The 13,594-nt window shown below is 40.4% G+C and overlaps 1 protein-coding gene across 1 annotated transcript in view; it reads left to right on the top strand.

Annotated features, from left to right (window-relative positions):
* Positions 1 to 13,594, top strand: part of LOC107703215 (nuclear receptor ROR-alpha) — a 62,145-nt gene that overhangs the window by 45,503 nt on the left and 3,048 nt on the right. The window contains exons 2-7 of the mRNA XM_016505768.1: positions 2,895 to 2,980; positions 4,036 to 4,177; positions 7,284 to 7,679; positions 8,277 to 8,398; positions 8,844 to 8,976; positions 11,456 to 11,563. Coding sequence (XP_016361254.1) covers positions 2,895 to 2,980; positions 4,036 to 4,177; positions 7,284 to 7,679; positions 8,277 to 8,398; positions 8,844 to 8,976; positions 11,456 to 11,563 — 987 coding nt within the window. The remainder of the gene's footprint in view (positions 1 to 2,894; positions 2,981 to 4,035; positions 4,178 to 7,283; positions 7,680 to 8,276; positions 8,399 to 8,843; positions 8,977 to 11,455; positions 11,564 to 13,594) is intronic.

Below are 13,594 nucleotides of genomic sequence, written 5' to 3'. Positions count from 1 at the left end.
ATAGTATATGTATATATATATATATATATATATATATATATAGTAATACCATAGTATTTTTCCCTAGAGGTTATTCAGTTATGTAATGTTGGCAAATACCGCCCTGTAAACATGTGGAACTGTTCGAGCAACTGAATATCTCACAGTGTATGTTATTAGGCGAGTGTGTTTGTACTGGAGCTGGATAAATTACTCCCCGTCCTAATCTTGCTGTGAGGATTTTTTTTTTTTTTTCAGCAGAACAATTTTGGTTTAGCGCTCTACGTAGACAAAGGAAGCTCCGATCCAGCACGGCAACCCACAGCGTGAGCCAGGCAGGAGACAAAGAGCTTTGTGAGTGTTTCATGTGGAGGCCTGGCGAGAGGGAGAGTAGAGTGAGAATTGGCACTAGGCGGACCCAAACCTGAGTGCCCAGCGCAGCGTTATGCCCTCTTCACTTCCCAAGTCGTCGACTGATGTGGCACGAGCTTTGTCAGCAAGTGTACCTGCTTCTCTCCGGCTAAAAGGAAAGGCCCTATGAGCAGCGCCTAGGGAGTCAGATAGGAGCGCGGCGGCTGGCCCCGCAGGCTCGAACCTGCAGCCTGCTAGTCTGTGATGCCAGCAGTGTGGAGGCGCAATCTGCTTCAGCCTTTAGGGCAGGCTGGGATTACGAGCCTGGGATAGACGGTACTCTCAGCCCTAGACTGCCACCTACTGGCAGGGGCCTGGTACTGCAGTTTCTCTCCTGGACTTCAACCACAGCCAGCCTTAATTACAGCATGCTTCAGTTGTTGTGAGTGCATGTCAGAACAAATTATGTAAGTAATGAGGCTGAAAATGCTAAAGGAGTAGGAACACACTGGCGCGCTAATGCCCATGCCGAGAGAACACAAAAACAAACAACGGAGTGCACTAGCCGCATTTTTTTTTTTGTGCAACGCAACAGAGAAGAAATCATTATAATTTCCATTAATGATAAAATAACATGATCTGTAATATGAATTAGCAAATCTGGCAATTCTAGTGAAGAAGGTCTCCTGAGGATAAAACCGTTTATATCAGCAACCGCCATGCCGGCCAACTTGAAATGCACACTGTTATGCTGTTTACAGACATGTTGACCGAATGGACGGTGTGTACTGGCTGTCCAGGGTTAGTGGATCATTTGACAGAGAGAGACTAAGAGAGAGAGACCATTGGCCGCGACATTGACATTATCCAGATGACACAACAGGAGCTCGAAGGCAGATGATGAAATGGGCCGCTGCAGATACGTCACTCAGTGGTGGCAAATTTGATGCGTGCAAATTAATTCCGTACGATTGGATTTATAGGTTTCACTAAAATATTATCAAGCCACAGTATTTTTGCTGGAGGTAGGAAAGTAGCTGCGGGGACCTTTGGCTTGGGATCTAAGAGAACTAGAGGGAGCAATTTCTGTCAAGTAGAAATAAAATGCTTAGGCTACATTAAACAGGGACTGTTCAGCTGTAATCCGGCTGAATATAAAGTGAAGCTCTTGTATGTTAAGGTCTATTTTGCAATGGCCAGAGTTTTGGTTCAGGTCCTTTGATGTGATTCTATTGCTGTGGCCTTTGCTTTGAGATAACTGACTTTTATCAAGTAGTCTTTTAAGCAACTTGAGCCAGGTTTTATCGGAACCAATATCTGCAAGGAGTAGTTCACTTATAAATAGGAGTTCTGTCATCTTGTTGTTTCATCATATTGTTCCAAACCTGTATGACTGACTTTCTCACGTGGAACACAAAATGAGATGTTTAGAAGAATGTTCACGCTGCTCTTTTCCATACAATGAAAGTGAACAGGCACTATGGGTTGTCAAAAAGCTCAGTAAAAGCTGTCCAACTTGCTATATTCTGTATTCTAATTATATTCTAACTTCTCTAAAGTTATGGGGTAGATTAGTCTGTAGAATACATTTTCTGCTGCAGCTCTCGAATCTCATTAACATTCATGTATATTCAGATATGGTGTATCAAATCATGTTACGCTAGGGTCGACATCAATAATGGCAAATGTTATTGGTTATTGTGTCTCAAAACCAATCATAACTGCCAAGTAAATAACTTATGTTAAGTTGCTTTGGATGAAAGCGTATGCTAAACACGTAAATGTAAACTTAAGATATTATAACAAAAAAGCTGACATATGGTTTCAAAAGATTTGGAATGTAGCACATACACTGCTTTTAGATACTGTTAAGTTTTTGGTCACTATCCACTTTCATTGTATGGAAAAGAGCAGCGTGAACATTCTGCTAAATATCTGCTTTTGTGTTCCACAAAAAAACAAAAACGAAAAAAGAAAGAAAGTCACATGGGTTTCCAATGATGAGGGAGAGTAAATGACGACAAAATGTTTTTTGGGGGGGTAAATATCCTTTTAAATGTAGTAAAAAAGCCTTTCTTCACTCTAAACTTTATAGAGATGTCGTTGTGTTTTTCCAAACACTCAAACCTTCTTATTATCATCTTCTCTTTGTGTCAGCACTAGGCCTCTTGGACTGCGTCTCATGGTGACAAAATTATCCACTTAGTTTTAGGTTTTTAAGTTGAACAAGCAGCTTTGAACCGATATTCCAGTGGTGGAAAGGTTGGGTTTCTCCTGATATCACTGCCCAAAGGCTCTGCGGGGAACAGTGGCGCTTTATTGCGATTGCATTTGTTTCTAAATCACAGTCTGACATCACGTTTGCTGTGCTTTTTGAGGGTTTTCTGTTTAAAGTCAGGATGGCCTCCTCCAAACACGCCGCAGCCGAGGGTGGCAGGGACGTGATGTGTTTGAAGCTCGGCGCCGTTTCATGTCACAACATGCAGCCGTGGAGGAGGTGTTGCACGGTGACTGGTGACAGTGAAAAATCCTGACAGTATCTTCTCTCTTTTCTTTCTCCGCAGCTCAAATCGAAATAATTCCCTGCAAGATCTGTGGAGACAAATCATCAGGCATCCATTATGGCGTGATAACGTGTGAGGGCTGCAAGGTAAGAAGCTAAACAACCCTGTCAGCGCGTGTGTGACAAAGAAAAAGCCAACAAATGAGACATTTTGAAAAATAACAGAGAATTTTCTTTCGGATTATCGTCTTTCTAAGCAAGAAAAATGTACTATTGTGCTTACAGGACTTACAGAATTCACACTCCAGAGTGTTAACTCACATAGTCAGGTTGAAATGTTGCTAAAATCGTCACAATTACAATACAACAACAATATAATCCCTGTGTCTTGTCTTTCTTTACCTTCTGCTGCACTTTTTTAATAAAACAGTCATAATTAAGACATATGTGTATGGAGCTGTGGAGTGGGGTGTGTTAATGATGAGCTGGAATCAATTCATTAAGTCAAAGGGATGAGAAATCAACTCAACGTGGGCGCCTGCTCCTTCCCCCCTCGCGGCACCCACCGGTTCAGGCGCTTTTAGTCAACATTAATAACCTCGCACAAACTAGCCATTATTTACTACCTTTCTCGCCCGTCTCTGAACTCGCCATGCCAATCCTTAATGAGGAAAAATACTCGTTCCAAACTGCTTTTTATAGTTACCTCGGTGAAATATGTGCTGTTCAGATGTATCTCGACTAAAGATGAACATGTCTATATGATCGAGACAAGCGTTTGTAGAGTTGCCACCATCTGTTCAGAGTTTGCCACGGACATGTTGTTCTTTTGAGAACTTCATGTGAAATATGCGTTTGTAAGGTATAGAAACATGTCCATCCATTTGAGGTCAATTCACCAGGGTTATAATAAAAAAAATAAAAAAAAACTATTAAAAAAAGTTACTTGAAATTAATGTTAACTGAAATTATATATATATTTATGAAATTATTTATATATATATAACTTATTTTAATTCAGTTTTTCCACGTTTAAAAAATACATTCCCAAAAATAAAATGTATATTTTCGGTGTTTTTTTTTTTTTTTTTTTTTTTTTTTAACTAGTGGCCTTACTGGGCCAGCAGAAAATAACACATCCTTATGGTTGAGCTGTGAATGGGTTAACTAACCTTCTTTCGGTCTGTCTCTCGGGCCCGTAGGGTTTCTTCAGGAGGAGTCAGCAGAGCAATGCGGCGTACTCATGCCCGCGTCAGAAGAACTGCCTGATTGACCGCACCAGCCGGAACCGCTGCCAGCACTGTAGGCTGCAGAAGTGTCTGACCGTGGGCATGTCACGTGACGGTAAGCCCGTGTCCAGTACAGCAGGCACCAGAGGGAGAATAGAGTCTCCACAGATACAGAACATCAAATGCATGCAAAATACCAAATAGATCAGCATGTAAAGTGAATGTGCAATCTGACAGCGAGTTTTTTTTTTCCAGCTACGGTTAAAGAAAACCTTGAGTGCAATGAATAGAGTAAAAGGGGGATATATCATGGAAAATTTTTCAAACGTTGGACATACAGGCATCACAGGATGCATCTGTGAATAATTAAATTATTTTATATTTAGTGTATTTTATTATTATTATATCATCGATAAATAGATAGATAGATAGATTGAACTTTAATGAAATGATGAAGTAATGGAATATGTTTAGTCTTTTTCTACTTTTATTCACTACTTACCTTTTTCCCCAGTCTTGCCATGTCATATAAGTTAGAGTACCTGTTCTGTAGTCGGCACCTATTACTGATTAATTTTTCACCAAACTTTGAATTTAAGAGGCAATTGTGGTTCTGGACTGCGGGGCATGCTCACCCAGGGTGGAGAATCTGACAGCAAGTAGCTTTTATTAAATGAGCATCATTAAAACAGGCTCATTAAAGCCAATGCAGGTGAGCAGCATTAACGGGAGCACAGGTGATGTTATGTGTGTGTGTGTGTGTCTGTGTGTGTGTCTGTGTGTGTGTACCTGGTATTTATCACGTTATGGGGACCAAATGTCCCCACAAGGATAGTAATACTAGTAAATTTTGACCTTGTGGGGACATTTTTGAGGTCCCCATGAGGAAACAAGCTTATAAGTCTGTTTCTGTGTCTGTGTGTCTCTGTGTCTCTGTGTCTCTGTGTCTCTGTGTCTCTGTGTCTCTGTGTGTCTGTGTGTCTGTGTGTGTGTGTGTGTGGAGGCCCCCTACTGGGCCTCCGGCTGGGCTGTGTGACTACGGCCCGTGACAGGAGGATGAAATCAGGCCAGGTCTTCCGAGTCTACCGGGCTTCTCTCTCACACACAACCAGGACAGGCAAGGTGACTTCTGACTTCACTCTGCCTGAAGATCACCAGTCCCATCTGCCTTCCTTTCATGGGCACAGAGACGCAGAGCTACCCAGACACACACATGTCTGAGATGACGTTAGGCCTCCACTCTGAGTCATTCATATGCCTCCTATTCAGCGTTGATCCTGTGCCTCTTCTAAAAACCTCACCTGTCTCCTCATGTCTCGTCTTGTCTCTGCTCTGCATGTCTTAACCTTTGTTTCCTCTCCTCTAATTTTGTCTCATCTTTTTTCGAACATTATTTAGTCTCCTCCTGTTTAATCTGATTTCTCATTTCCAACTCTTCCCACTCATCAAATCTTATTTCTCATTGTCTCATTTCTTCTAATTTCTCCACTTCTTTCTTCAAATCTCATTTTGTCTCCTCTCATTTATTTTCTTGTCTCATCTCCACTTCTTTCTTCAAATCTCACTTTGACTCCTTACCTCTCACTTTGTTCCTGATTTTCCTCTTCTTGTCTCCTCTCTCTTGTTTCTTCTTGTTCCTCTCCTGGCCTCTTTTCAAATCTAATTTTCTCCTCTTCTCATGTTTCGTCTCCTCCTCTATCTTCAAATCTCATCTTGTCTCCTCTTCACAAGTCAAGCCTGGTCTTATTTGATCTCCTCATCTCATGTCTCAACTTGTCTCCAGTCCTGCCGTGTTGTCTCTTGTCCTTGCCATATCTTATCTCGTCTCATTTACTATCCGAAGCTCTCCTCACATCTTGTCTTGTCTCCTCATGTCTCATCTAGTCTCCTCTCAAGTCTCACATGTCCTCTAGTTTTTCTCTCCTCTTTTCAGATCGCAACTTCAAGTCTCCTCCCGCCTTCACCATCTCATTTCCTCTCTTCTGATCTTCACTCGTCTCCTTCCCTTTCTTTACGCCTTTCATTTTTCTTCTCTCCTCACATGTTGTCTCTTCTCCTGTCCTCCTCTTTCGTTATGTCTCGTCCTCTCTGCTCTGGTTGCCTCTCGTCTCCAACAGTCAAATCCCCTTGATCCCCTTCATTCTCCACTAAACTCTCCAGTACATTTATCTCTTTTTCCATCCATTAGTAGATCAGCTTGTCCTCTGCCAGGCGCCCTTCCTTTTTATGAACACTTGATCTCTACTTATATCTGATCCGCACTGTATCTCATCCCCAGCTTCCTGTTCTTCTAACACTCCTCCAGTTCAAAGACAAGCTGAAGCTGTAGCAGCTCTTTCTTTCTAAGCTAAACTGACTCCCTGCCACATCCTCCAGGTGTTGCGAGTGAAGGCCGTTCCTTTTTGTGAGTGCTTGTAAATTGACGATTCATGCTAGTCAGGTCTTCTGTTCTTGGATCATTTTGGCAAGTAGACATCAGGAGAAAGCTAATGCTATTACCATGTGGAGCTTTTTTTGACCCAATACACCGCTAATACCCTTTGAGAGACATTAAAACCTGCCTCCGGGAGTTAGTTGTACTCTCCATGTCGCTATACTGAGCTTTCCTTCAAAGGCCAGAGTCTTCAGGGAAAAGAGATTGTGCCTTTTGTTGTTTCTTCAGTAACAATGGCTATAGAGTGAAGTCATCATGTGCTGTTTTGGTGTGGTGGTTGGTAGCCAAAAGGTTGCTGGTCTGATCAACATAAACAGTAAGCTATGCGCCACCACCGCTGTCCCAAAGACACTTAAACTTACGTTGCACCAAACGGCGTGTCCCTGTAATAAGCGCATTCAGTTGTAGAAGTCAGAGAAACAAGTCAACCCAGCGGACTCTCAAGGCAATTCGTAACTATTGTACATTTTGATGAATTGATGACTAGTTTGCATGATATTGCATTTGTAAATATTCGTATTGTCTCATTTGTACATTTTCATATGATCTGCTTATGCCCCACTGATGGTTAGTTTTAGGGGAGGACTTTCATGCTGAAGAAAAACCCCATACATTTCAATGAATTCATACGAAATTGCCACTTCATAAAATAGTTGTTTTTTCATAAGATAGGGTTGGTCCGCCAGCCTAGTTAGACTTTTTCTGAATGCATTTGATTATATTTAGGGAAGTGTTCATAATTTGTGAGAGATTTCTGTTCTTAATGCACTGTCTTTGCCTCTTACAGCGGTGAAGTTTGGCCGGATGTCAAAGAAACAGCGGGACAGCCTCTATGCAGAAGTGCAGAAACACCGGCTCCAGCAGCAACAGCGGGACCACCAGCAGCAGCCCGGTGAGGCAGAGCCCCTTACCCCAACCTACGGCCTCTCCACCAATGGCCTGACCGAGCTCCACGATGATCTGAGTGGCTACATGAACGGCCACACGCCCGATGGCACCAAGCCCGACTCGGGCGTCAGCAGCTTTTACCTGGACATCCAACCCTCGCCTGACCAGTCCGGCCTGGACATCAATGGCATCAAGCCAGAACCCATCTGCGACTTCACCCCGGGCTCGGGCTTCTTCCCCTACTGTTCCTTCACAAATGGGGAGACATCCCCCACCGTTTCCATGGCCGAGTTGGGTAAGTGATAATTCTGGATGGGTAAGGGATGGTACTGGGGGAAGAACCCAACCGTGGGGCAAACGTCGCTAAAGGTGTCTTAAAATAGCATTAGGTCGGAGACTCATCTCAAAGACTCATTAACAGAACCTCTTTTTTTCTAATTAGTTTCCATTAATTAGGGCCAATCAGGATCCAGCAGGGCATGCGCCAAGGGAAATCATTTTTTTTAGCTTCCCCTCCTGCTCTGGGACTCCTTTTAACAGATGTGTTTTCAACATGATTGAATTTTTATACTTTTTTTTTCTTTCTCTCATTTCCATTCGCTTGTTCTTGCTGAAAGCAAATATAACCTTTGTTGCCATGAATTTACACGCACTCCTCACATTTATACTTGAAGTACTTCCCTATTTTCCTCTTGCACAGAAACACAGACGGTCAACAAGCTTCTAAATCGACTTAAAATCACAAACCGCTACAGTGCAGCTCTTTGATTGGAGACACAAATAAAACACTGCATCTTTTGAAAGATCTTTTTCCTCAGCATTTCTGTAAGCATAAATGAATCCGCCAGTAGGAAGAAGAGGTTTTTTGAAGGTATGTTGCATTGTGTTTCAGAACATCTGGCCCAGAACATTTCCAAGTCCCACATGGAGACGTGTCAGTACCTGAGAGAAGAACTCCAGCAGATGACCTGGCAGGCGTTCCTTCAGGAGGAGGTGGAGAGCTACCAGAGCAAGGTTAACACACATGTTCTTGAAGCGCCACATATGGTTGTTCAGAAGCTTTGGGCAGGGATCTTTGCAATTTAATGTCTTAACTTGCAGGGCTACTGATGAGGTGATGTTTTTGGGATCGAAAATGTTCTGACTGGTTGCATTAATAAGATGAACAGCCATTTAAGTGGCTACTTTAGAGTACTGTGTTTTCTTAAAAGATGCCAGTTTGTGGAGGGTAGAATGTGTTAAATGTAGAATCAGAATGTGTTAAATGTACAGTATCAAATCCTGTTTATTTTTCTAAGGGTCAGTGAGAGGGTATAAAATGGTCATGTAAAACGGAATTATGATTGGTACAAGAAGCCTTGATTAACAACATAAGTGTGCTTTAGGGGAAAAAAAAATTAAACTGCTAGTAAAGAATATGGCTGCATGTTGAAACTAGTTGTCTTTTGTTTCCCTTCAGCCCAGAGAAGTCATGTGGCAGTTGTGTGCCATTAAAATCACAGAGGCCATTCAGTATGTGGTGGAGTTTGCCAAGCGCATCGATGGCTTCATGGAGCTCTGTCAGAATGATCAGATAGTGCTTCTCAAAGCAGGTAAAGTGTGTGTTCACATCACCATCATCTGATCCCGGCTTAGTTTACAGGGCGTAAACACCAATAATTCCTTGCTGCATTGCCTGTGGCTACATTCGGATTAGCATACTGCTATAGCAGTATATATAATGTGCACAGTATGCATTTGCCAAAATTTGCAGTATACAACAGAAGCCCTTTTTCACCAAGGGAATAAAAAAAAAAAGTAATTGTGGCTCTTCATTGCACAATTCTGACATTTTTTTCTCACAATGCTGAGAATTTAGAATTGTGAGACATGAACACAGAATTGCGAGATATAAACTCAGAATTTCACTCTTTTTCATGCAATTCCGTTTACGACTTATGACTTATCTAGCAATACTGACTTTTTTCTCTGAATTTTGAGTTTACATCTCAGTTATTTTTTTTTTCGCGCAATGGAATAAATGTTTTTTAAAAAGTAATTGCGTCTTTTTCTCACAATTCAGTCTTTTTTCTTGAAATTGTTTATTTCTCACAATTCAAACTTTTCTTCTCACAATTTTGTTTATATGTGTCAATACATCATTTTTTTTTTTCTCAGAATTGCGAGAAACAAAGTCCGAATTGTGAGATAAAAAGATGCAATTACCTTTTTTATTCATCAGGTGTGCTGAATGAACTGAAGGAAACATTTTTTTCTTGATTTTACTGAAAAATATTAATTAAGGCATTTTAACATTTCAACATTTCAGAATACTCTTAGTTGCATACTCCACTTTTTTTTTTTCTTTTTTTACATACTGCTTAAAATAGTATACTGCACAGTAAGCAATATGCAAGTATTCCATTCCGAACACAGCCGATGTCACACAGCAGGACGTGCAGTGCTTCAGCCGAGTATCTCTTGTGTATACAGAAAAACTGTATCGGGACAATCTGTCAGCTCTTTGAAAAATAAGGCATTATTGAGATGATATCCACCACTGCACACTATCTCCTCACAAAATAATGGACCAAAGTGCTCCATGACACTCACACCCCATCCCTGTCATGATCCCAACAGCTTTCAGTGTTTCTGTTTGTTCCAGGCCCGACCAAAATTATTAACAAAATACTGAGTGAGCACTCTCTCCTGACAGGACATTTTAAACCACCGCCATCTTTCTAAAGCTCCGTAATGGCTTCTATTACGTGGCTTTTATCCTCTAAGCCTGTGCTCACCAAAGCACTCCACTGTAGAATTACTGCTCCCACTCACAACAATAACAGAAACACACTCCACCTGAGACACACACACACACACACACACACAGAGCACTGCTAAAAAAAATCTGATTGGTGAGTTAATAAAGTTGTTTTATGATACTGCTCTTTGTTACGATATGAGCACACTGCTTATGGCCAGAAACATACTTTAAGCAAGTATGCAAATACTAACCTTATGCTTATTCTCATTATAGCACCCCTTGTGGCAGTGCTGAGAATGTAACATATAAACTGAAAAGTGCAGTTAGAAGCATTTACCTTCACATATTTCTGTTTTTAGCTAATCTCGTTATGATATAAACACACTGCTTATGGCCAGAAACATTCTTCTAGCAAGTATGAAAATACTAACCTTATATGACAAACCTAGCATCAAATGTCTGTACCATTAAACCACGTGTTGTCATTCAGATAGCTAACTATAAATGTCGACAGCTTAGCTAATTTCAGCTAACTTACTGAGCAAGATTCTCTTGTTGCTCCGCCATTACAGAAGTCGGCCTAAATGAGAACGAATTGTAGAAGTAGACTATTTATGCTCATTTTCACTATTGCACCCCTTTTTAGCGTGTCTCATTATGATATAAACACACTGCTTATGTCCAGAAAAATTCTTCAAGCAAATATGCAAATACAAGATTCTCATTAAATCACAGTAATCAACATGAATGAGAAAACTTATTGTAGAAGAAGACGGTTTACACTAATTCTCGCTATTGCACCCCTTGTGGCAGTGCTGAGAATGCAACATGTATAAACTGTGAAAAATGCAGATAGAAGCATTTGCCTTCACATATTTCTAAGCATACCTGTTTTTGATTACCGTATTGACCCGAATATAAGACGATGTTTTTTTTTCTTGGAAATACATCTGAAAAAACGCGGTCGTCTTATATTCAGGGTCTAGACTTTGACATGTCAATAATACACCCACAACAGTAGGTGGCGCCAAATACGCATAAAACGAGTGTGCCATGAAATACGTAATGTAATGCGTGTTGTAAAGATCGCGAGTAAAAACAAAAAAAAAATAAAACCTTACAGCTGCATGAGTCGTCACTGTCACGTTAGCCTGATGGGACCAAACTCTGTTTGTGATTTTAAAACGTAAGACAGTACCCAGATTTGAAGACTACAGTAAGATTTAACTTCTGGAAAAAGGGGGGTCGTCTTATAATCAGGGTCGTCTTATATTCGGGCCAATACGGTATATAAAATCACATTTTGTTTCTCTTTCGTCTATGCGTAGGCTCTTTGGAGGTGGTGTTCGTCAGAATGTGCCGTGCCTTCGACCCTCAGAACAACACAGTCTATTTCGACGGAAAGTATGCGGGGCCTGATGTCTTTAAGTCATTAGGTGAGTTACGAAAGCCGATTGCATTTGGTATGTGAAGTGGAAATTCTGTGTTTGGGATATCATATGCGAGTGTTTTGCTTATTTGTGTTCTTTTTTGTTCTAACTGTCAACTAAGGCTTCATTTCGCACATGGCAACAGCATTCAAATGCAGGCAGAACCCAACCAATTTGCCTAACTGCAAGAAACGTCAAAATTGTTTTGTACACACACCTGTATGCAGGATCCAAAATCTGCCAACGCAAATATATAAATAAAACTATATTACTTAAAAAACATGATGATAATTATTTCTATATAAATAATTATACACTTAACTAATTAACATTTAAATCAATATTGTAAATACAAAGAGGTAATATGAATGAATGAAATGCATTTTTTTTTAATTAAATAAAATTGCAATTTTACTCGGATTTGGCACTCGAGTGTTAATTTTGGACGCTGTGTGTACGCAAGCAAATAAAGCCCACCAGGTCGGCACCAGCTTCTCATATCCGCCACACCTGGAGTTAAACTTTCCTCGCTGAGGATGCTGCTCAGGATTGCGGTACCTGCTGCGTATGGTGGGCGTCTGGAACTGCATAAGCAAGATTGAGTGTCTACCAGGAGTGTTTTATCAAACCCGCAGCACGCAGCCGTAGCCTGGGCGTAGAATTTTCCTAGAGTAAGCAAATAGCATTTATGTTTGAATGCCGTGACATTAGTGAAATCTCTTCTCTGTCATTATGCACTCACATTGGAAACCCTTTGGGCCTGAAAGCTGTCCAAATGCCAAAACAAACACGCATATGAGAAATCTAGAGATAAATATGTCACAGCCTCCAAGACAACATTCAGTCATATCTCACATGGATGTCCTCAGCCTTATGTCTTATTCCTGTCATATATGAGGCACATTTAACAAGCCTGCATGGGTTCGCCAAGCTTAAACCTGTAGCTCTGAAACTGGTATGAAAACTACTCAACACACAAATTATTTAGCATTTTTCAATGTTTAATTTCCAATATCTAATTTATTTATGAGTCTGATATAGAACTAAACTAAAACTCACATTATTACTTAATAGGCGCTGTGTTCAACAATGTTTTCAAGCTGCAATCGATATAAAAGGCGAGATATGATTCTAAACAGGAAAATCATCTAAACTATATTTATTATTTATGTGTTTGAAACATAATGCAGCATGTGCATATTAATTCATGCAAATACAGTGCAATCCTTTCTAAATATTCTTGTGTGGTGTTTGTGTGTTTTAGCTTTAGTGTGATTCTTCCACATAATATGGAAATGTGTGAACAGGTGGTATTCAACACAACTTTGAATATTTTATTTCAATTATTTGCCATTTTTAATGCTTAATTTCTAGTATCTGATTTATTTACAAGTGTAATATAGATTTGTGCATCTAAGACCAACAATATCACAATTTTTCAAGTTTTCCAGCTATGATTGATATAAAAATGTTAATTTCTTAAAATAATAAAATTAAAAAATTTAATGTTAAAATGTGTACTATTTATGTGTTTGAACGGGACTGCAAATGTTATATTCATGCAAATACAGTGCAATCCTTTCTAAATGTTACTATAGTGATGTTTTTTGTGTTCAGATTTAGTGCGATCTTTCCACGTTTGAAAAATATGGAATGTTGCTCTAGTCCTAATGCTTGCGTTCAAAATGAAAGACAAAATTCGAGGGAACGGTGGTGCTTGGCTTGGAAAGTTTGAGAACTGCTGCTGTAGACTATCTCCCAGTGTTTGCGTGAGCTCTGAGTCATGGGTTTTATTCGGTGTTGTTAGTGACCCCAGTCATGGTTACGTAACCCCTCTCATTCGCCATAGCATGATTAGCCTGGAGGGGGGAAAATGTGGCGGCAAAAATCATTCTGTAATGCTAAAGGATTGTATTGTTTTTAACTCTGTGCCACCCCGACATCTCATGCTAAAAGATCAAGTGTCTACCCGACTCTGTCTGCTGCTCTGTCTCACCCGCCACCCTCTTTTTTTTTTTTTTTTCACTGATTTTTTCT

This window comes from Sinocyclocheilus anshuiensis, unplaced genomic scaffold (assembly GCF_001515605.1).
Source record: "Sinocyclocheilus anshuiensis isolate Anshui unplaced genomic scaffold, SAMN03320099.WGS_v1.1 scaffold1597, whole genome shotgun sequence".
Lineage (NCBI taxonomy): Eukaryota > Metazoa > Chordata > Actinopteri > Cypriniformes > Cyprinidae > Sinocyclocheilus > Sinocyclocheilus anshuiensis.
Note: the sequence above shows the minus strand (reverse complement) of the source record. Positions and strands in the feature narration are given on the sequence as shown.